Here is a 25608-nt window from a genome sequence, read left to right as displayed (position 1 = left end):
CTGAAGACAAAAAAATGGTTAACAATGGTTAACAATAAAGCACAGTAAAGTGTAAATAATTACACACCTGAAAAACAAACATGATAAAACATAATAACAATAACAATAACAATAACAATAACAATAAAACATTGCAGAATAGAATACAGTAAAAAAGAGCAGAACAATAGAGAGAGAGAGAACAATAAAACAACAACTATTTTTTTTTATTTCATATTTTTTTTTTTTTTTTACACTTTTTTTGTAACTAACTTTTATAACGGTAACCGGTTCCAGGTTCGGGTCTCTCAAAATGCGATGGCATCTTGGGAGACCCTGTGAAAGTGTGCCTAGTCTGTGCAATGCTGTACCCTACGCTAATACTCAACTAGTGAATGGTAGCGTTCAAAACATTCACCAATGCAAGACCAGGATTGTCAGGACAGGAGGGACAATAATAGCGGGTGTCACGCCTATATCCGCGCTCTTACTGCAGACACAACATCTTTTTTGGGGGGTTCGTTGGGTAGGGGTACTCGGGAGGACATAAAAATGCCTCTCATGCAGCCGACTGCATTTGGTTGGGGATGTGAATGGGGGAAGTACGGGCGCTGCAGAAGTGGTGGGTTCCCAATTAGGATTGGCGAATGCAGCAGGAAGGGCATTATGGGCACGACGGGCCTGTGTTTGTCTTTTTGGTGGCAGCGGGACACTACTTGTGCTTGCCACCTCACCAGCTTCAACTGCACTTATGGGACTCGCCACGTCACCACGTGTTACTGCAGTGCTGGTTTGACTATGACCGGGGTGTACTAGGCCGCTGGCGCTTGCCAGTTCACCAAAACGCTACCAAAAAACGTTAGCGATCGCAGGGATCAGGCCTGACTCTGCGAACGCTGCAGTTATGCGTTTAGTGTTTTGTAAGTGTCAGTGATCGATCGATACTGCACTTGGGTGGGCTGTGCCGGGCCGGGCGGAGGGGCAAAACGCAGGTGCTAGCAGGTATCTGGGCTGATCCCGCTAACACTGCGTTTTTGGGAACCCTAAACTGCTGGTGACGCTAGTATAGATCTGATCGGATCAGATATTGATGCGATCAGATACTATACCACTAAGGGAGGTGTACGGTGCGTGCGTGGGTGTTAGCGGTACTGGCGCTAATCTGACGCTGCCTGGGGCTGGTGCTTGCCAGTTCACCAAAACGCTACAAAAAAAACTGTTAGCGATCGCAGGGATCAGGCCTGACTCTGCGAACGCTGCAGTTATGCGTTTAGTGTTTTGTAAGTGTCAGTGATCGATCGATACTGCACTTGGGTGGGCTGGGCTGGGCCGGGCGGAGGGGCAAAACGCAGGTGCTAGCAGGTATCTGGGCTGATTCCGCTAACACTGCGTTTTTGGGAACCCTAAACTGCTGGGGACGCTAGTATAGATCTGATCGGATCAGATATTGATCTGTACAGATACTATACCACTAAGGGAGGCGTATGCTGCGTGCGTGGGTGTTAGCGGTACTGGCGCTAACCTGACGCCTGGGGCTGGTGCTTGCCAGTTCACCAAAATGCTACCAAAAAAACTGTTAGCGTTCGCAGGGATCAGGCCTGACTCTGCGAACGCTGCAGTTATGCGTTTAGTGTTTTGTAAGTGACAGTGATCGATCGATACTGCACTTGGGTGGGCTGGGCGGAGGCACAAAACGCAGGTGCTAGCAGGTATCTGGGCTGATCCCGCTAACACTGCGTTTTTGGGAACCCTAAACTGCTGGGGACGCTAGTATAGATCTGATCGGATCAGATATTGATCCGTACAGATACTATACCACTAAGGGAGGCGTATGCTGCATGCGTGGGTGTTAGCGGTACTGGCGCTAATCTGACGCTGCCTGGGGCGACGCATATCACCGCCGGGCGATCAGGGGGCTAAACCTTTATTCGGTAATAAACGGCGGGTGCCCTGACACTATAAAAAATAAACGAACTAACCAGCGTCATCCGTAACGGTTATACGGTGATCAGTGGTGAAAGGGTTAACTAGGGGGCAATCAAGGGGTTAAAACATTTATTAGGTAGTATATGGGGGTCCCTGACGCTATAAAACGCTGACGGCGAACCTAAATATTTACCTCACTAACTAGCGTCACCAGCGACACTAATACAGCGATCAGAAAAATGATCGCTTAGTGACACTGGTGACAGGGGGTGATCAAGGGGTTAAAACTTTATTAGGGGGGGTTAGGGGGGTACCCTAGACCTAAAGGGGGTAATACTCACTGTCCCAACACTGTAACTGTCACAAACTGACACTATGCAGTAATCAGAAAAAAAAAAAAAAAAAAAAAAAAAAAACTGCTGGTGTCAGTTTGTGACAGGGGGGGGGGGGTGATTGGGGGGGGATCGGGGGGCGATCGGGGGGGGGATCGGGGTGTTTTGTGTGCCTGGCATGTTCTACTGTGTGTGTGTGTGTTGTGCACTCACATAGATGTCTTCTCTCCTCGGGCCGGAACGGAAAATACCGACCCGAGGGGAGATGACATCACTTCCTTTGCTGCTGTTTAGCATACAGCAGCAAAGGAGTGTTCTCATTGGCCGGCGGCGATCGCGAGGGGGGGGCCACGAACGGATGGTCTCCCCCTCATCACGGATCGCCGCTGGACAAAAGACGACCGCCTCGGGCACCCAACCGCGGAAGGCAAATCACGTACATGTACGTGATTTTGCCTGTCCGTGCCACTTTGCCGACGTACATCGGCGTGAGGCGGTCGTCAAGTGGTTAAACAGTTCAAAGGGAGGTGGTTTGCAATTTGCAAAGGATCATGGAGTGTAGGTGATCTGGTCAGAATTGAAAGAAATTGTTTTTGTGTAGGAATGCAATTAGGCCATCAACAATGAATGCAAGTATTCCATTAGGCTAACTGAAGATCAAAAGTGGTATTAACTATTCATTGTTTATGGTAAATAGCATTCTTCAAAGTGTAACTTGTTTATCTAATTAATAGTAAAGAATGCAAGTTAGGAAATACACTATATTACCAAAAGCATTGGGACGCCTGCCTTTACATGCACATGAACTTTAATGGCATCCCTGTCTTAGTCCATAGGGTTCAATATTGAGTTGGTCCACCTTTTGCAGCTATAACAGTTTCATCCCTTCTGGGAAGGCTGTCCACAAGCTTTAGGAGTGTGTCTATGAGAATGTTTGACCATTCTTCCAGAAGAGCATATGTGAGGTCAGGCACTGATGTGGACGAGAAGGCCTGGCTTTCAGTCTCCGCTCTTATTCATCCCAAAGGTGTTCTATCTGGTTGAGGTCAGGGTTCTGTGCAGGCCAGTCTAGTTCCTTCACCCCCAAACTTGCTCATCCGTGTCTTTATGGACCTTGCTTTGTGCACTGGGCCAAACCATTTGGTGGAGGGGGGATTATGCTGTGGGGTTGTTTTTCAGGGGTTGGACTTGGCTCCTTAGTTCCAGTGAACATAAAAGTATGGTTAAACCATCAAACAATATAAATGTGCAGTCAAATAGACTCAAAGGTGGAGCTCACCTCTCACCACATTCCAAAAACAAATAACGAGAAAATATGGACCCCAAAAGAGGGGTGGGGACCCCAGGGATTTTATGGGTGGGGGGGAGCCAAACAGTAAAGAAAAGTATAAAGGTGAAGGATGACAGAGTATATATAAAAATTGTAAACTTTATTCAAAATATCACAAAATGTAGAAAATTAAAAACAATCCAATGTACAGAAACTGCAAAAGATCCTTTACATACAGGTTCTACAAATGAAGAACTCATACGTGAATGATACATATGGAAAAATCCAACATGTTTCGGAATATATAAAACGTGAATTCCTTCTTCAGGGAATTTCCTGTGCAGTTATACAATGTAATCTGCAAGTGTATAAGAAGTAATAATATACTAAGAAACAGAGTACAAAAATACTGGACATTTACAGTTTAGTGGGCATACAGGAGTTGGTTGGGGAGCTTGGGAAAAACTATAGCTGGTAATAGTGACACATCAACAAAAAACAAACTTACTTGTTACACCATTTATAGTTGTTTATAAGAATCAAGGAGGATGCAATGTTCCAAGTGTAATGCTTGCAGTATTAATCTCCCAAATTTTAGAGGTAGTGAAGGAGAAAGGATTGGAGTGGATTGAAAACTCAAACTATCGTTTGGTAGTGTTGTCCCATATCAATATTCATGGGTAACAGCATTTAAGACAGGCAGAGTCATAGAATGCATCCAGCCTATGTGGTCCACAAGGAACGGCTAAGTGGATACCTATGCCAAATCCTATGGTACAAGAATAATGCATAGTCAGATATGGTATACTACAAATAAACTTTGGTACATAAATCTATATATACGGGAAACGTGGCCTATATAGAAAATTGTAGGAGCTGGATAAACTCAACAATATATGCTACTTTTAAAAGGGAGGGAGGGAGAAAAGGGGAGAGAGAAGGTTTTATAGAGTAAAATGCTAAATCCATATATATGGACCTATGCTCTGTTGTATCCATGGAACTGACAGGCATGTTAACACATTATGGCAAAAAGGGGGTTTAGGGCCTATGTATAGTATAGAAAAACTACATAGTTTTTGATGGATATATAGATGAAAAATTGCCCATGATTTATAAATAAGAAAGCAATTTACTAAATAAATATAATTAGTTACTTAGTATCTAGCAATAATTCAAGTATATACAATTGCTAAGACATAAAAAGAATAAAGGATCAAAAGAAAGAGCATAATAGCCAGTGCTTACTTTGAGAGTCTGCATACACCTGCTCCACAGGACACACCAAAGGTGTATGAGAGGAGACTGGTGTGTTGCCAGATTATAAACCAGCTGATTGCGAGGTGTAACCGCCCATAGAGGGCAGAGAACCTCGCAGCTGTAGGTGTTTTGGTGGATCAGAGATGTATGGGCAGAGAGGGGAGGGCGGTATCAGCTAGGCGATACACCTCCCACTGTTGACAAGTGTCAGCAAAGGAGGTGATACTATCACCTAGAGCTCGTTCCCCCAGCGCAGCGGCGTATGATGCCGCCTCACCGGCTGGCGCGGTGACATCAGATGTCCAAGCGCCGCCGACAAGGAAAGAGGGACGCCAATGTAGCGAATCCGAAGGTCCGCCGTCCAGCGCATGCGCGGATGCCGGAGTGCTGCAGATCCCCAGGCATCCATGGTATGGCTCCACGCATAGATGCGTGGAGCCTACCCGTGCCGGGGGACAATGCAAGGGCCGAAAAACAAACCGACAGTGCCTGAATAATGCTGATTAAAATGGAAAGAAAGAGTGATTGATAATACGTTGGAATATTAGATATGGGGACTCAAAAACAGGTAATTGTAATAATGCGCAAGAAAATATCAAGAGATATTGTAATATTGCATTGCATTTTCCCGATTTACATACCATATATACAGTAGGAAAATATTGAATGCATTTGTACAATCAACGAGTATTGGATACATTCCATAGAAAATATAAAAAAATATTGTAATATTACATTGCATTTTCCCGATTTACATACCATATATACAGTTGGAAAATATAGAATCCATTTGTACAATCAGCGAGTATTGGATACATTCGTAACATTGATATTCTGATGGGAATCAACAGGATTATTGGTAAAATAACTTGAGACCCCATAGTCCTAATGCACATATCAGCAGACCAACCATATACTGAGATGCTACACAATATATGTATTATTATACAGAATGAAAAGAGAGGAAATAAAAAACGGGTAAAAAAGAAAATTAAAAATAAGAATACAAAAAGTCAGGAATATAATGTCAGTGGTCATGTGGGGACCCCTACATATCTCCTTCATAGCCCCCTGATGTAAAACCTTGGAGGAAGGGTTTGAAACTTAGGATCTCATTTAATCCTGGGGGTGAGGTGGCATTTAAAGTAGAAATCCACCTCATCTCACATTGAAGAAGTAGTTTGTTTAAATCCCCTCCTCAAGGATTATGGTGTAGCCGATCCAAAACTAAAACTGATATTTTCGGAAAGGCTTCACTGTGGACTGTAGCCATATGTCGTCCCCAAGGGAAATCTGGATTTTTGGTTTTCATTGCCAATATGTGGCGGTAAAGGCGTTTGCATAATTTTTGAATGGTTTTGCCCACATAATAACAGCCACATTCGCACTGTATAAGATAAATAACGAATGTGGTTTGACAATTGGCATAATGTTTTGCAGAGAATAGCCAGCCATTGGGAAGGTATGGATGATTATTGGTGTTCATATAGCGGCAATATCCGCAGGAGCCACATGGGAAAGTGCCTAAGGTATTACAGGGGTCTCCTTGAGTAAGGCCCCTGAATTCGCTTCTAACCAGTCGGTCCCCCACCGACGTGGTTCGTCGGAAGGCGAGCAGAGGGTTAGGTGACACATAAGGGCCCACCACCGGATCCTTGGTGAGGAGGTGCCAATATTTAATTAGAATCTGTCTCAGTTCCATATGTTCATTTGAAAAGGTTGTAATAATTCTGGTGTAAGGATTAGAAGCGGAGGTGGACCTATCAGACATTTGTAACAGATCTTGTCTATATCGGGCTTTAGCTTTATTGAAAGCTTTTTTCAAACACTTATGGCTGTAGCCTCTATCTAGTAATCGACTCTTCAGGGATCTGGCTTCCCTGAGAAAGTCGTCGTTGTTAGAGCAATTACGTTTAATCCTCAAAAATTGGCTAAACGGGATTGAATTGATTAGAGGTCTAGGATGGAAACTTTTAGAATGTAGAATTGTATTGCCTGATGTGGGTTTCCGACGGAGTTTACAGGCTAGATAATTATTAGGATCCCTAAATATCTTGATATCCAAAAATGTTAGAGAATTATGGTCTTAGGCCATCGTAAATTTTAAGTTGAATGCGTTGTTATTCAAGACATCTAGAAAAGTACACAGTAATTCCACAGGTCCATCCCATAAGACGAGGATATCATCAATGTACCTGCGCCATAATCTGATATGGCGCAGGTACAGAGCGAGGTCTTCATCTTCCAAAAGGGTTTTCTCCCATTCCCCCAGGTACAGATTGGCGTAGCCAGGGGCACAGCAAGTGCCCCTGGCTACGCCCTGTACCTGGAGGAAATGTTGGCCATGAAAGCTGAACACATTATGTCGGAGTATGAAGTCCAGTGCTAATAATACAAATTCATTAAATGGTTTCTTAGACAGAGGAGTTTGTGATAAGACTTTTTGAATACAAGTTACCCCTTTGTCGTAGGGAATTGAACTGTAAAGTGTTTCGACATCAATGGAGACCAAAATGGTCTCATTAGTTACCCGGACGCCGTCGATGATGTTGAGTAGGTGGATTGTGTCTTTTACGTATGATGGTTCGTCTATCATTTTGGAAAGATTCTCGGTAATGGATTCATTACCAGACACAATCAGTCAATCAGTCTACCTGGGGGATCTATATTTTTCTTGTGAATTTTGGGGAGGGAATAGAATGTAGGGACAATGGGAAAAGGGGTACGGATGAATTTCCATAGTTGGTTGGAAATAATGTTGTTATTGAGTGCTTTGTCTACCAGAATATAGAATTGTTCATTGAATGAAGTAATTATTTCCGGCTTAATTGGTCTGTACCATTCAGTATTGTTAAGTATCCGCATGCATATCGATATGTACTTATCGTTAAGTGAAGGGAACTTTTAAGGTGCCAGCATACCAAGACATTTTGGACAATTTCATGCCCCCAACGTTGTGGGAACAGTTTGGGGATGGTCCCTTCCTGTTCCAGCATGATTGCGCTCCAGTGTACAAAGCAAGGTCCATAAAGACATGAATGAGCAAGTTTGGGGTGAAGGAACTTGATTAGCCTGCACAGAATCCTGACCTCAACCAGATAGAACACCTTTGGGATAAATTAGAGCGGAAACTGCGAACCAGGCGTTCTTGTCCAAATCAGTTCCAAGACCTCACAAATGCGCTTCTGGAAAAATGGTCAAACATTCCCATTGACACTTCTAAACCTTGTGGACAGCCTTCTCAGAAGAGTTGAACCTGGTATAGCTGCAAAGGGTGGGCTAACTCAATATAGAGGTCCATAATAAAAAAAGAAGAAGAAGGGGAAATGGAGATGAGACCCCATACCAGCTTCAGTGTGAGTAGGAAACACACCACACCATAGCGACACTCCAATCTCCTTACCAGAAGAGTGAATATAGCAGGCATCAACAGGGATCCATCATCTGCTTACAGCAGCAGGTGGACAGCCAAGTGCTGGAAACACCAAGTCTGGATGAGCTCACCCCGATCCTCTATCTCCACACAGGACTCCAATTGATGTGAATTACACAAAACGGGGTCACCAAGAAATAAAGCAATACATATTGAAGCCCAAAATGCATACGAAAAATGTATTTAAAATTGTTCTTACAACAAAGCAGTAAAAACGAACAATATAAAATCAAATGCCACAGCTCATAGCATGCTTGTGTGTTTGGGGACTCACCTAACACGTTTAATCCAATAGGACATTGTCAGAGGCGTGGCCTGCTAACACAAGCATGCCCTTTTGTGTGTTCAAAACCGGAACTCTTGTAACCGGAAGTTGATGGCCAGAAACGCCCGTCATTCGACAGTGCGTTCCAACCCAGTAGAAGCACAGCCACAACACAACCGGAGGTCATTCAAGAGATCACAGAAGTTCGTCACTGCTCTCCAACAATCGGACATAATATATGCTACAAAGCTACTTACTAAATGCTTGCCATTTTGTCAATCATACAACTAAAATGATGAATTTACAACATTTAAAAAGTTCTATTAACCCAAAATGAAAGGAAACAGAAATGGCTCAATTGGCCATACGGTTTCAAATCAATGAACAATCCCTGCTTAGAAAATAACAACTGGTGAGTATGTCTCCCTCTAGTGGATGCTGGAAAATCCACAGGGACTAAATTATAGACATATGGATAAATTAATATGTCCTCACCCAATAAGGGAACATCAAAAAATTATATCAAATAGTGTAATAATCATAGCATTCAAAAATATGTTATTAAAGCCTCAGAACAAGGAGGAAAAAACTAAAAATATAACAATAATGCTATCTTCAAAGAAGTTTAATATTCTCATGAGCTATGCCATAAAAGAGACAGAATCTCATCAACTATTGTCGATAAAACCATTCACGTCCCAATCTATGTTCAAACTAAAGGGAACATAGCATTTCAATTCATGGATCCAGCCGGTCTCTATTCTTGAGATTTCATGCCTCACAAAATTGCCCCTCCAGTGAGGCATGAATCTATTGATGGCAATGAAAGTAGTGCCATCTGGATTTATAACATGACACTCAAGATGTTTAGAGAGGCTGTGTTTGGGGAATCCCTTCTTGATGTTGGCCACATGCACCTTTATTCTGACATTTATAGCCCGTACAGTGCGACCCACATATTGTAGGCCGCATGTACAAATTAGTAAGTAGACAACATTTTGGGAGGTGCAGGTAATAAAAGTATCAATATCATATGTTCTAGAGTTAGCCAACAATTTAAATTGACCAATCCTTCTGTCCTTATTAATATTTAAATAGGCATATAGCACACTTACGACAGGGAAAATACCTATTAGCTGCATCTAAGATGTTAGGCACCACTTGTAGTTTCAGGGGTGGTACCCCCCTAAAGACAACCTGTAGAAAATCTGGAAGGACAGACCCCAAGAATCTATCATTTCTCAACACTCCCCAATGCCTGGATATATTTTCTTAATATCATAGTATTGATGAGAATAGGTGGTAAGAAAAGAAAAACTAAAGTCCTTCGCAATAGTTTTCTTACTGCCACTCTCAAACATTGCTGTCCTATCCATGTTACCAACCTCACCAATGATCTTATCCAGTTAATCTCTGTTGTATCCCTTATCAATAAACCTAGATCGTAAAGTCATAGCTTGTTTTAGAAATTCCTCTTTAATAGTACAATTACACCTTAAGCGTATAAACTGGCTTTTTGGAACTGATCTCAGCATTAATCAGAGAAGCAGCCAAGAGGCCCATGGTAAATCTGGAGGAGCTTCAGAGATCCACACCTCAGGTGGGAAAATCTGTCCACAGGACAACAATTAGTTGTACACTTCACAAATCTGGCCTTTATGGAAGAGTGGCAAGAAGAAAGCCATTGTTAAAAGATGTCAGATGAGACCAAAATTGATCTTTTTGGCCTAAAAGCAAAAGATGTGTGGCAGAAAACTAACATCGCACATACAGTAACCCTAAACACACCATCCCCACCGTGAAACATGGTGGTGGCAGCATCATGTTGTGGGGATGCTTTTCATCAGCAGGGACAGGGAAGCTGGTCAGAGTTGATGGGAAGATGGATGGAGCCAAATACAGGGCAGTCTTAGAAGAAAACCTGTTTGAGTCTGCAAAAGACTTAAAACTGTGACGGAAGTTCGTCTTCAAGCAGGACAACGACCCTAAACATACAGCCAGAGCTACAATGGAATGGTTTACATCAAAGCATATTCATGTCTACAAAGTATTGACTCGGGCTGAATACAAATGCACGCTACACTTTTCACATATTTATTTGTAAAAAATGCTGAAAACCATTTATCATTTCCCTTCCACTTCATAATTATATGCCACTTTGTGTTAGTCTATCACATAATATCCCAATAAAATAAATTCAAGGGGTATGAATACTTTTTCAAGGCACTGTAGTTGCCCAATTAAACAGTTCATTGAGACATTCTGTAAAGATGTTATTCTACTGCATAGTTTAGTGTCATCTGCAAAGACTGAAATGGTACTTTTATTTCCAGACCCTATATGATTTATAAATGTATTAAAAAGTAAGGGCCCAACACTGAACCTTGGGGTACACCACTAACAACCCTAGACCATTCACAGTATGAATCATTAATTGCTACTCTCTGCATATGGTCTTTTAGCCAGTTTTCTATCCATTTCCAAACTGATTTTTCCAGGCCTGTAGACTTAACCTTACACATGTGTGTGGGTAACTGTGTCAAACTCTTTGGGTAATCCAAGTATACTATGTCCACAGCCACTCCTATGTCTACGGTTTTACTTACCTCCTCATAAAAAGAAATCAGATTTGTCTGGAAACTTCTGTCTTTCATGAATCAATGCTGTCTGTTGCTTAAAATATTTTTTGCAGCAAGAACTCATATATGTGTTTTTTTATTACATTCTCCAGTATCTTCTCAACTATAGAAGTTAAACTAGGAGGTCTATAGTTACTTGGTAAAGACTTTAATCCTTTTTTTAATTATAGGCACCAAATTGGCCTTACGCCAATCCAGTGGTACTATCCCAGTCATTAACCACTAGCCGACCAGGTCACGCAGATATACTGTGGCAGGACGGCTCTCCTGTGCGAACCGACATGCCTGTACATCGGTCCGTGCAAGGAGGATAGTGGGCGCGCATGCCGCGGGAGAGTGCCCACGGGTCCCACAAACTCAATGTCTGCCGGAGACTCACGATCGTGGTGAGGAGAGACGGAATGGAGAACTGCCTATGTAAACAAGACGATTCCCATCACCTTGCCTTCTCTTTCTAAGGAGGACGGGGACACACTAGATAAGCCCTTAATGCGCCAAGAGATAGAAAATGCAATCTACTCATTACCCAACAACAAATCCCCAGGTCCGGAATGGACTACCCGGGCAATGGTATAAAAGCCACGCAACTCTACTGGTTCCCAGGCAAACTCAACTCCTTGCAGAGTGCCTGGAAACCGGGAGGTTGCCAGATAGTATGTACCAGGCACACATTGTAGTGCTACCCAAGCCAGGGAAGGACCCACTTTGTTGTTCATCCTATAGACCCATATCATTATTGAAATACAACCTTAAGATACTTATCAAGGTGCTAGTCAATAGGATTATGCAGGTGTTATACCAGACCGGCTTCCTGCCAGGCAAATCTACGGACATACATCTTAGACGAGTCTTCGTCTATCGCCAGCGGCCGAGGAGAACACCTCTCGGGTCTTGGTAGCCCTCGACATAGAGAAGGCCTTCGACACAGTCCGATGGTTATATATGATGCAGGTTCTTGACAGTTTTGGCTTTGGCCCAACCTTCCGGAAATGGATTGGTTTACTCTACAGATCCCCTAGGCCTATATTAAAATGAACGGCAAACTTTCGCCCTCCTTCCCAAATAGTAGGGGGATGAGGCAGGGGTGTCCTCTCTCCCCTACACTGTTTGCCCTGGTGATGGAGCCTTTGGCGGAGGCCCTGCGGAAGTCAGATGAGGTGTCTGGGATTCAGGTCCGCTCAATAGTTGAGAAACTAGCACTATACGCTGACGATCTAATCCTCTTTTTGCAAGACCTTGGCCCTTCACTTTCTGTGAAGCTCCAGATCCTGGATCGCTTGCAACTCTTTCTGGCCTCCACACCAACTGGAGCAAATCCCTCATTCTTCTCATAGATCAAGGGGTAAAGCAGCTGAGTAATCCTAATTTACCTCTGCAATGGGCAAGTACAATATCTCTCCCAACACTCAGGATTTCAGTAAACTTAATTTGTCCCCGGTATTGCAGTGGTGTAAATCTAAAACCCTCTTCCATCAACTAGACTCCCTAGTAGCTTCCTTCTTGTGGCAATCACATCCAGACAGATTTAGTAGGAGAATTTTTACGCAGGCCCTGGACGCAGGGGGGACGTGCCTGCCCTGACTTCCACACGTACTACTTTGCAGCTATGCTTACTCATGCTCACTATTGTCTGGTCTCGAACGATACCAGTGCATCAGTAGTCCTAGAGGCGGCGCATTTGGGATCTTATGAGGCCCTTCGAAATGCTCTTTATAGGGGGATGGGGGGTTCTCCGATACTTTTAGCACAGGCTATGAAAGAGGTCATTAAGGCTTGGCATACGGTAGTAATAAAGCCTAACCTGGAAAAAGCCATATGGTCCCCTAGTGTAATCCCAGGCTGAGGGAATTTGACTCTTTACATGACACCTGACTATGGGCCGGCAGGGGCAGCAAATACTTGAAGGATATCTGCGATGGTTCTGGGTTGTTCACTTTTGACAGACTGAAAAACAAATTCCAACTTCCGAATTCCTTCTTTTTCAGGTTCCTGCAGCTTCGTCAAGCCTTTGACTTGTAGTTTAAATTGGTGCAGCTCCGGATGGAGCATGACGAGCTTGAAACACTACTGATCGATGCTGAACTCTCAAAGCCACTATCTCAGATATATACCGAGCACTGCTGCCATCCATTCAGGTTGGGTTGGATGGGTTGCGTGATCTGTGGCGAACGGAGGTGCAGGAACTGGACAGGGAAGACTGGGAGGACATGTGAGATTACCCGCTTCAGTCATTAGTTGCAACTAGAGACAAGTTAATCCAATTCAAAATCCTGCATAGAATATACTTTACGCCCCAGCACCTTCACCGCATATACCCAACCTCGTCGGCCGCTTGCTGGAGATGCTCTGGTACCCCTGCGGGCTTCCTACATATATTCTGGGATTTCCCACAGGTTCAAGAGTATTGGAAGGAGGTAACCCACTTTATCCATGGGTTAACTACCATACTTATTCCTTTGACAATTAGTGTCTGTCTCCTCAGCCTTGTGGAACAACTGGCGTTAGCTAAAGCAATCCGCACTTTAATAGGTATCCTATTGTTTTACACGAGGAAAGCTATAGTGCTAAAATGAAAGTCAGCAGTCCCCCCTACCCTGTCCTCATGGAAAAAGTTAATCAATATAATGATATCCCTCTACAAAGCAACATATTTGTCCCGAGGATGGCCCCAAAAATATGAAAAAGTTTGGCACCTGTGGATGGACTCTCAGTCTTCGACAGATGATCAGCCCATTGGGGGTCGCCCTGGTTAGATACCCTCCATACTTACCTGGCCCTGTTGAGTGCTGAGGTCCATGCCCCAGAGTGGTGGTGTTAGTCTAGAGGTCATCTGATCACACTTAATCCTAACTGTTCTCGTAACGTCCAGCTCAGACAGAAGAGAGGGAGAAGTAGTCCCGCAGGAAAACATATCTCCTGCTACCAACCTACCATGTGAAAGCTGGGTACCGATTTTGTGGTTGTTTTGTTTTGTTTTTTTGTTTTTTAATTTAGTTAAATATTATTATTATTATTATACAGGATTTATATAGCGTCAACAGTTTACGCAGCGCTTTACAATGTAAAAAAAAAAATGTTTAGTTTTGAGATGCACAGTGAGTTGTACGCTGTTATGCACATGGCTGTGTGCACCACTTGGCCGGGGTATGCCCCAATGGCCCTGTTTTGTACCTTCACAGTGAAAATTTCCAATAAAAAGAATAAAAAAAAAAAAACAAGGCGATTCCCCGTTCTGCCAGATGATGTGAAAGCGATCTACTGTTCCCAGTGATCAGGAACAGTGATCTCTGTCATGTTCAAATAAGCCCATCCCCAATTCAGTTAGAACACACCTAGGGAACACACTTAACCCCTTGACCCCCCCCTAAAAATCGCAGCTCTCCGCCATTACCAGTAAAAACTATTACAAAAAATAAAAGTCCCTAAATCTATCCCATAGTTTGTAGACGCGATAACTTTTGCGCAAACCAATCAATATACCTATTGCGATTTTTTTTTTTACTAAAAATATGTAGAAGAATATATTTTGGCCTAAACTGATGAATACATTTGTTTTTTATATATTTTTTTTGGATATGTATTATAGAAAAAAGTAAAATTTCTTTTAAATTGTCTGTTTTTTTGTTTATAGCGCAAAAAATAAAAACCACAGAGGTGATCAAATACCACCAAAAGAAAACTCTATTTGTGGGTAAAAAAGGACGTCAATTTTGTTTGGGTACCGCGTTGCATGACTGCGCAATTGTCAGTTAAAGCAACGCAGTGCCATATCACAAAAAAATGGCCTGGTCATTAAGGGGGTAAATCCTTCCAGGGCTGATGTGGTTAAAGAGTCCCTAAAAATTAGAAACAATGGCTTTGAGATGACAGAGCTCAATTCTTTTAGGATCCATGGGTGTATACCATCTGGTCCAGGTGCTTTATTCATCTTTATGCTGTCTAAATTTTTCTGGACCATATCAATTTTGAGCCATTGTGGATCATTTGGGGCTGTGTCACTATCATCCCCATTATGGACATGAGCTCCCCCATGCTCCTTTGAATACACAGAGCTGAAGAAGGTGTTTAATAAATTCGCTTTCTCTTTGTCCCCAGTCAACCACTCTAGATTATTTTGTAAAGGGCCTGCATGCTCAGACCTGATCTTTTTATTAATAATATATTTTAAGAATGTTTGTGGGTTTGTTATACTAAGTTTTGCAATCTGTCGTTTGTTTTGAATTTTTGTGGCTTTGATATCTTTTGTACATATTCTGTAGAAGATTACCTAGATATGAAACCCATTTTACTTTTCCATCGAGACATTTTTCATTTAGTAAGATTCAGTTGCTGAGCCACTGGTGCTCAAGTTTGCAATGTTTCAGATCAGCTACTCCTCAACTGCCTTGGAGGCTGTACCCAGACCGTGTCACAAAGAAGAGGGTCAGCCTGTAATGTTGTCCTTTGAACACTAAATCCTGCATTTGGTAATGACCTAAGCAATGTATTGAGTTAGGCATAGAGTGCTCTACAGGTGCAGGACTGAGATACACCCACCTGGTGGAATCAAGTCCCTGAAGATTCCCTAGGAGACATGCCCATTCAAGGGGTGAAGCCTATGGTATACTTCACTAAAGGTTCTGCATAGGTGCTTTCTAGTACCTGGTTACTGTGACTCTTAGCTGCAGAACACCCCTGTAAGTGTGGGGGCTTGCACCCCTCTTTTCAGGATCCTGGGATAGGTACTCTACCTCTCCTAAGGGTTAATCCTCTACAGCTCTTCTGCTTCAACTTTGTCACTGCACTTGGTGGGCTGGCACTGCGACACTCTTATGAGTCACAGGTGCTTAAGTGGGTACACTTTTTTTATTGTGACACACAGTAAACATGATACTTTTGGAATTATGTCAGGCAAGGCTATTCTAGTGGGCATGTGTGGCGACACAAGTGGCTTGTGTACACACGCATCTTTTCTCTGCCTCTCTTGCCATCTGCCTGCACAAGATGCAGGACTGGCTCCACATGGGTTCAGCATCAGTCCTCCTCATTGCTACCGATGATGACTCCTGCTTTCTGCAGCTGGGTGTCAAAGGGTACACCTATTGGCCTTACTTTCTACACTAGTAATAAGGTGGCTTATAGCACAAGCGCATTAATCTTGCGGGTCTTCTCCAGATCCACTAATCGCTCCAGGTCAGCTTGTAGTGTTCCTTTCCTTGGACCTGACACTGACTGACAACCTGGACTGCAGTCCCTTACTTAAGTATATCTACTCCTTAAAGTCTTGCTTAGCTCAATCCAGAGAAACATCCTTCTCTGTGTTCCAGGGAAGAATTTTCTTTGACTATGTCAGAGTTTATAAAATAAGGATAAAAAATCACTGGCATGATTGCCTACTCAGTATACAGCATTTGCATATGCCCCCTCCTCCCGCATCTATCTTTGAGGCTCCTACAACTGCAAATGTTTCTGCACACAGCTGAGGATGGGAAAGAATCTCATATTTTTTAATGGAAGATTTTATGCCTGAGCAGGTTTTAGTCCTCTGAAATCATTCCCATGTTACCATTTTAACATTCATAGACGCAGTAGGCACATGCCTAGAGCTAAAGCAAGATGTGTCTCTTTTGTCTAAGGTTGCCAGTCTTGGCTTCCTTAATAGTCTCCAACCGGTTTAAGCATTTTCAGTACATGCTCTACTACAATTGGTATATATGCTAAATGGGTCTCCCCAGACAAGCTATTTTCCCCCTTGTGACAGCTCAAGGCCCTTCCACTGTGAAAATGTAGGAGAAATTGGCACAAGATTTGCATCAAGCCTTAATGCGAAGTTCCAGACTATCATTTTAGGGTGGATAAAGCTGTGTTTTTGGTTTTCACTGGATTCTGGATTCCCAGAATGGGGCCTGGATTCTGAAGTTTCTAAAGTGTCCTGAGGTTAGATCAGGGCTCCCAGCTTGGAGCCAGCTCCCATATTGGAGAAAGGAAGTCTCAATCAGGGATCAGAGGTACCCCAGTCATCAAAGAGGGAGTCTCGTCCCAGGAATCAGGTGGGCTTCTATCGTGGTGTCAGTAAAACCCCTATCCAGAGGCCAGGCCAAGGAGCTGCGACTAAAGGCTAACAGAGCCAAGTGAACCAGTAGAGCTGGGCAACATAGTCAGAGACATTGGTAAGATGAGCAGTGTTGCTGCTGACAAGGGAGCCAGATGGCTTGGCATTTTCAGTTGACTATTCATGTTGATGTGGAAGAACTGATGTTTACGTGAACTTTCCATTTTGTTCAATAAAAGGGCTGCCATGCCCTAAAATACAGTTTGAACTGGCGCAACATTGGGAAAAAGCATCTACCACATGAGTATAATCACCCAACACCCTCCCAAGCAATACCCTATTAAGGAGCTTCAACCAAACACTAATTAAAAGTGTGCTATTCGTGTGCTTGGTAAAAGATAATAAATCACATAAGAGACACAATAAAGGTGCATTCAACATTCTGTATGATGAATTCATCGTAAATTGACATATCTGTGCAAATAAAGTTCATATAAAATGTGCAAACACTGCAAAAAAAATTATATAAGAAAATATAAATACTCTGTGTGTATGTGTATATATATATATATATATTTGGTGCTCAGATTTTCTGAACATCAATAGTTCCTGTTTCTTTGCCATGAAGAAATGATGATAAAGTGCACCACTAAAGAAAAAGCACTTCCAAAAGGAATCACCACAAAAAATTAAATGAGCACCTTACCAGCTGCTCTGATCCCACAATGAGGCCATCAGACACCTTGCTGTATAGCAGCCATATACACCAAGATCTTGCATGCAAAGGTTCCACGATCTCCAAGGCCAAGAAAGAAAATTTTAAAGGATTACACAGCATGTGCTACAAACAACCAGCAGGTCCAATCGGTCAGGTGGACTTGCGGAATAATGTCACGTGTTACGTTTGGGAGAGGCCTCACACATGACGTTATTCCACAAGTCGGCCTGATCGCTTGGACCTGCTGGTTGTTTGTAATGCTGTGTAATTCCTTCAAAATTTCTATCTTGGCTTAGGAGATCTTGGAACCTTTGCATGTAAGATCATAGTGTATATGGCTGCTATGCAGCAAGGCATCTGATGGTCTCCTTGTGGGATCAGAGCAGCTGGTAAGGAGCCCATTTAAAGCATTTGTTACCCCAACACTTCATATTTCTGATATGTGCCTGCTGTACCATGTACTCACTGTATATGAGAAAGTATCCTGTTCTCTTTGTATTACTTCCTTTATGTGAAATCCCTGGTGTTCCTGCCAGTCCCTCTGCTTATCACACTAAGCAGGAGAGCACACCGTGGTCAGTTCTCTAGCTATGCTCTCCTCCAATGATCAGTCTTGCTCTGACAGGTACCCGCTGCACAGCCATTTACTGGGAAGCTCAGTGTTCTGCTGCCTCTCTTCCCCCCAGCTCTTATAAACAGAGGGAATGTGATCAGTGGCGGCTGCTCATCCTGGGCGCAGGGGCGCCGCCCCCTAATCCATGTGCCTGTCCCCTAATCTACATGGAGGGCACCGGATGCATGGATTCCAATGTTTTTTGGGTTTTTTTTTCGAAGCACATGATTTGAGCCTGAGGCTCTAATTGGCTTAAAAAATGGGTGGGCTCAGGGCGCAGAGCAATCCGCCCAGAGCCCACCCAGTTGTGTGACATTAGCAAATTAATATTCACTAATGTCTTCCTGTTTCTCCTTCCGGCCAATCAGGAAGCGAATGCTGAGACCGGGAGTCCTAAGACTCGATTAGCCTTGAGTCCTTAGTCTTGATTGGCTGGGAGGAGAAGCAACCGCCAGGACTTGGGAGGAGAGGCAGGGGGGAAGCCATGACCTGGATTGGATAAGTGCAGGGCTGGTGGGCGACAGGTGAGTGATGCGGCGATTGAGCGATGTGGGGGGAGCTGCGAGTGCCGGGGGTGTTTGTTTGGCTGGCTGGCTGGCGGGGGGGAGGGACGGTGGCTGACTGGGGGGGCCGCCCCCCCAAGAAAATTGAGCACCAGCCGTCAATGTGATCATTTAGAAAAAAGGTATTTATAATATTATTTATTCTATACAAAAATTTTGCCTTTCATTTCTATTTTAAATTGAATGGGTTGTTTTGATCATTTACATTTACTTCAATCATTTGTGGTGATTCCTTTTGGGAGCACGTTATCATCATTCCTTCATGGCAAAGAAAGAACTACTGATGTTTAGAAAACTGAGTGCTCTCTCTCTCTCTCTCTCTCTCCCTCCCTCCCCCCCCTCTCTCTCTCTCTCCCTCCCTCCCTCCCCCCCCTCTCTCTCCCCCCCCCCCTCTCTCTCTCTCTCTCTCTCTCTCTCTCATTTTTTTTTGCACAGTGTTTGCACATTTTATATGGCCTTTATTTTCACAGATATGTCAATTTAGAATGAGTTCATCATATGTTTAATGCACTTTTATTGTGTCTCTTATGTGACTTATTAACTTAAACCTAGCACAAGGATAACGCACAGTTATTGTTTGGTTGGAGCTTGTTACACATCTTATTTGGACTGCTGTTTTAGATGCTGCTGTCCATTTGATTTAATTGAGTTTGTATTGTATTGTTTTATTTAGTTTTTTGTCACTAAGGTTTACAGTTTTTTTTTGCGCACAAATATTATCTTGGGTTTAATGCCCTATTAAGGAGGCATTTGTTCAGAAGTGAGCCCTCCCTGTGATGGATCTAGCCCTTCTTGCCTTAAACAAACCCCTAGCCGTTCCTTGTCCACAACATCCTGGTGTTTAAGGACCCAGTGGGCAAAGGACTAGAAATCCTTTTCAAGTCTCTCCTCTCCTAGTCATCCATGCTCTTCTACCTGTAATTACTTTTAGGTTCATTTGACAAAACTGGGGTTTGGGCCAAGGATATGTCTGAAGCCTCCAAAACAATCTTAAGTGATCTTTTGGTTTTACATCTATTGGGGCTCCTGACTGAGCAAGTTCTATATTGTTCCTGGCAGACCCTCCATTGGCCCTTCCAGATTGTCCAGTTCTTCTGTCCCAAGGACCAAGTCACCCAAGAGGACCAGTTCCCAGACACCTGACCACTGGTGATAGCCTGTAATTGGTTATCACAGTGATCAGTCACCATACAGCCAACCCCTGTGTTTTTTTATTCTACTTTTGAAAGAAGAAGAAGAAAAACTGTATGTTTTTTCTGCTTGCTAGAGGAGAAAAAATGTAATATATATACACTGCTCCAAAAAATGAAAGGAACCCTTTGAAAACACACCAGATCTCAATGGGGAAAAATATCATGCTGGATATCTATGCTGGATAATGTGTTAGGAACAAAAGGATGCAACATCGTTTGTTGTAAATTAAAATTATCAGCCTACAGAGGGCTGAATTCAACCCTGAAAATCAAAGTGAAAAAATTATGCAGCAGCCTAGTCCATTTTGCTGAAATTTAATTGCAGCAACTCAAAATGGTATTCTGTAGTTTGTATGGCCCCCACATGTTTGTATGCATGCCTGACAACGTCGGGGCATGCTCCTAATGGGACGACGTATGAACAGACTGAGATGCAACTTGGTGGCGTCGGATGGACCGAAACCTAATGTCCCAAAGGTGTTCTATTGGATTTAGGTCAGACGAGCATGGGGGCCATTTAATTATATAAATTCTTTCATCCTCCAGGAACTGGCTGCATACCAGACAAGATTATGGAACCCCACCCCTCTCAATATTATAAAGGGATGTAGTTCTGTAGTCTTCAGAGAACAATGTAATATAAAACAGTCGGCACAGGCAATAAGCACATGAAGTTGCTAGCGCACAAGATTTTCAGCAAGATCAACATATTTTTGGAACTTATCAAATAAGTATAAGAAAATAATTTCAATATGGATGCTTAGACTTAAAAATTCTCCTCTCCAAGCCACTGCTCTTCACTGCCAATTGAAGCCCAGGTGCCGGTAACCATAAAAGCCCTCCCCGCTCACAAACTGGATGCTGAAAAAAAAAGCCTCTGCACAAATGAGGGATTTCTGGTATCCACGTTTATTGCTAAGGGATATCTGCATATCTGCCAGCATGACATTGACAGTGCTTGCCTTAGGGCCACTCCTTTAATTTGTTTCACCCAATAGCGCTTAGAAATAGAGAGTGCAATAAATGTGGATACCAGTGCTCTCTCTAGTGTGTGGTTGCTTAATTTTTAAGCCAAATGCTTTTAATGGTATATTAAACAAGAGTTCAGAGAAATTCTTGTCATGGTTTACATATACTTTAAATTCATTTTTTGTTTTTTTCCTCGAATTGCATTGTGTTTATTATATTTTATATAAAAAGATACAACTTTTTATTTAAAAAGTTTACTACTCAAGGGCAGCCATTTCTTTGACTACCTTTTCAGCCATGTATTTTTTATTTTATCAGATTCAATTGGGAAAATAGGCCTTGGTAGGAGCCTATTTGAAATGGTGTTTTTCAGGATAACACTTATGCCCCGTACACACGGTCGGACATTGATCGGACATTCCGACAACAAAATCCTAGGATTTTTTCCAACGGATGTTGGCTCAAACTTGTCTTGCATACACACGGTCACACAAAGTTGTCAGAAAATCCGATCTTTCTGAACGCGGTGACGTAAAACACGTACGTCGGGACTATAAACGGGGCAGTAGCCAATAGCTTTCATCTCTTTATTTATTCTGAGCATGCGTGGCACTTTGTGCATCGGATTTGTGTACACACAATCGGAAATTCCGACAACGGATTTTGTTGTCGGAAAATTTTATAGCCTGCTCTCAATCTTTGTGTGTCGGAAAATCCGATGGAAAATGTGTGATGGAGCCTACACACATTCAGAATTTCCGACAACAAGGTCCTATCACACATTTTCCGTCGGAAAATCCGACCGTGTGTACGGGGCATAACTCTAAAATGGGTCTGAGAGCCAATGACATTAGTGTGGGCATCATGATCCAATGGTATAACCTAATGTAGGAGTCTACGTGTGCTGTTTCTGTGCATGCAGATTGCTCCTATGGTCATCTCTTACAGCGGGGTCAACAGCTTGCCATTGTGCGCTGAGGCCTCTGAATCTCTACTGCAAAATGTAATTCCCATATGGGTTTTTTTGGCCCAGGAATAGTTGCACCATTTTTCTTAGTGGTAGTTGTTTTTGTAAGAAGTGACTTAAGGGTTTCTTAAAACTAAATTTGAACTGAGCACAAAAGTACTTTCCTTAATGCATTGGCTATGTTTTAGATATTGTCAATTTTTCTAAACCTTGACGAATGTAAGAGTGTAGAATGAATTGTCCTAATTAAATGTCATTTACTCCCTTTCAGTAACTATGAAACTTTGGACCCACTAAATGTAAAGGAGAATAACAAAAAGGTCAGTTTTCTCCTTTTTTCAGTAATGCAGAAATACCTTTTTATACTGACATATTTTCAGCTAAATTATGTCTATTAACTTGTAGGCATATGATGGCTTTGCAGCTCTTGGGATACCACCACTTCTATCCCCATCTGACATGTTACTTCGCTCTGTGCCAGACAAGCTCATTATTCTCACATACCTCTGTCAAATTCGATCTCACTTCACAAGTGTTCACCCAAATGCTATAGCTCAAACTCCTCATTTGGATGCAGATAAGCAGAAACATGACATGGTTTCAGAACTACAGGGGGACTTTAACTCCAAGCAACAAAATATTACTTCTCAAGATCAAGATATCATCCCAGCCTCTGGGGAACACAGCGTTAAACCCACACCCATGAATGAAAACATTTTTGTAAATGTAGATCTTGGGAAACAAAATCTTCCAGACCTATACTCTGATGAACAAAAATTGAAAATGTCCACTCCTGCATCTCGTGGAGAATTAAGTGCTGTAACAGATAAAAATGAAAAACTAAAGCAATCAATGCATGAAAATAAGGAATATGTACTTAAACTAAAAAATAAATTAGAAACCATGCCTGAGACACAGAATAAATATGGAGGCCATCCTGACAAACAGGAATTGGCAATATCTCCTCCTGTAGACAGTTTACCAAAATACTCTTTTTTGGAAAAAAAGGCTGCATGTCCTATGGTAGAACAAAATACAAAAATGTGTACTGTTCCTCAGAAAAAGGACATTACAAATACAGAGGAAGAAGATATACCAGGTACTGTTAAAGGGACAAATAATTCTGGAGTTGTTCCACCTCCTCGTGTTAAGAAGAGACTAACTGTTAATGGAGGTTTAACAGAGTTAAACCTGGAAGAGGGAGAAACCTCCCTTCAGTCAGGAACTGTTCCAGTTGCTCCTCCACGTAAAGGAGGAGGCCTAGGTCACCTTCGAGATGCCGACCTTGTGAAGAAAAGGCGTTCTCTTATTCGATCGCAGTCCCTTTCACAAGAAGAGGTCAGTTTTTTTCACTTTATGATTCTCTTTTTTCACTAATGTAATGCTTTCTTTTATTTCATTTTTTGCTCATTTGGGAGAATAATTCTTATTTTCATTTTTGCAACTACAGGAAATGGATCTCACACTAAAAAGTCACGAAACACCTTCAAGACCCTCTTCCCAAATTGTGAATGGTAACTGATATACAAATGCATTATGTTGGCTCTGTTTTAAAATTTCTACTGTGTGTGATTGTTAACTAGGGCTTCATGGAAAAACATGAGTATTACCATCCATCTAACATAAACTTAGTTGACCAGGAATCTTGAAGATACATATCATAGTCTTCATTACAGCTATCTGTCTGAAGGTCTTGTAAAGCATTAAATCCTGTAAATTTTAAAATCTGCATTTGCACCAGATATAACAGACAGGACTGGATTTGCCATAAGGCATGATAAGCACAAACCTATAGGCGACACCTTATGAGGGGCTAGGATTGAGTCCTGACCTTTGAAGAAGCACTGACAGGCTGCAGGCTTAAAACAACCTGAAAAGTGGAAAAAAAAGGTGTTTTTTTTTAACAAATAAAAATAGAATATATTTAACCCCTTATTAGCCCAGAATACTAAATTACCCTTAATCAGCCCTAATTAACTTTCCCTCCCCATCTACTTTTAGATACTTATTGCTACCCCCTTTATGTTAATTATTTTTGTTAAATTGTTATGCTTAATAGCTTGCATAGAAAATAAAATCATTTTTGCAAGACAATAGTGCCAAAAGAAAATCTTGTTTGCCCCCTCCCCCCAAATAAAGTTAACAGGGGAGATGTACTAAAACTGGTGCAAACGAAATCTGGTGCAGCTGTGCATAGTAACCAGTCAGCTTCTAGGTTTTATTGTCAAAGCTTAATTGAACAAGCTGAAGTTAGGCACTGATTGGTTACAATGCACGGTTGCACCAGATTCTATGTGCACCAGTTTTAGTAAATCTCCCCCACTGTATGTATTACTTTAACCAATTCAGCCCCGGAGGATTTGGCTGCTCAACGACCAGAGCACTTTTTACAATTTGGCACTGCGCTGTTTTAACTGGTAATTGCGCAGTCATGCAATGCTGTACCCAAACAAAATTTGTGTCCTTTTTTTCTCACAAATAGAGCTTTCTTTTGATGGTATTTGATCACCTCTGCAATTTTTATTTTTTGCAATATAAATGGAAATAGACTGAAAATTTTTTTAAAAAATGATATTTTCTAATTTTTTTTGGTTTGCGCAAAAGTTATAGCGTCTACAAACTAGGGTACTTTTCTGTAATTCACGCAGTTTTTAGTTTATGACTACCTATCCCATTTCTTGAGGTGCTAAAATGGCAGGGCAGTACAAACACCCCCCCCCCCCACAGCTTTATGATTAAATTAATTAGACTCTATTGATCAAAAAGATGCACACCCAATGATAGGGAAATATAAAAGGCAACACTATGTTCTATATAGAACTGCACCTCTCACTATACCCAATCACAATGATAAAAACATACTGCAGTTAGCAATAACATTATTATAAAAAACAGACACAGAGCACTGTAAATACCACCACCCCAAACCATCAGTCTCCCTTCTCCAGATGAAAGTAGCACATGTAACTCCCAATAAAGATGTCTTCTTGTTATTGGAACCTCCAAATTGCCTCATTGTTAAAGTATCATGTAGCTATATAGAGATATTAGCATAGTTCTCTCCACAACAGGAAATAAGTTGATACAATAAGGTGGAAATAATGTAGCTTATTTTCTTGATCGTGGGAGCAAACAGCCACACCAGCCCCTTTTTGAAATGTCAGTCATTAAGGACAAATAGTGCTGTAAGTTCAGAAGGCTCAGAATATTGCAGTCTCCTTTGATTAAGCATATATTTCACATAAATTGCCACATAATGGTTCCAGTATATTAGCCAGGGATCTCTGTTTCTGACTGTGACTAGGCAGTAATCAGGGCCAATAGCATGCATAAAGAGTTATATGTGCCTCACAAATCTCACAAGTCACATAGACCTCCACAGTCCACAAAAGGAACAGATGAATAGGGACAGGAGGGGTTCAGACGAAGCTACCCATCAGGGCTCTTACC

General features: G+C 42.2%; 1 protein-coding gene across 3 annotated transcripts in view; it reads left to right on the top strand.

Annotated features, from left to right (window-relative positions):
- The window catches only part of LOC141112368 (EH domain-binding protein 1-like protein 1), a 790701-nt gene that overhangs the window by 648253 nt on the left and 116840 nt on the right, over positions 1-25608 (top strand). For all 3 annotated transcript variants that reach the window (XM_073605157.1, XM_073605156.1, XM_073605155.1), the window contains 3 exons: positions 22430-22478; positions 22564-23496; positions 23609-23672. In XM_073605157.1, coding sequence (XP_073461258.1) covers positions 22430-22478; positions 22564-23496; positions 23609-23672 — 1046 coding nt within the window. The remainder of the gene's footprint in view (positions 1-22429; positions 22479-22563; positions 23497-23608; positions 23673-25608) is intronic.

The sequence above is a fragment of the Aquarana catesbeiana genome, linkage group LG11 (assembly GCF_042186555.1).
Source record: "Aquarana catesbeiana isolate 2022-GZ linkage group LG11, ASM4218655v1, whole genome shotgun sequence".
NCBI classification, from domain to species: domain Eukaryota; kingdom Metazoa; phylum Chordata; class Amphibia; order Anura; family Ranidae; genus Aquarana; species Aquarana catesbeiana.
Note: the sequence above shows the minus strand (reverse complement) of the source record. Positions and strands in the feature narration are given on the sequence as shown.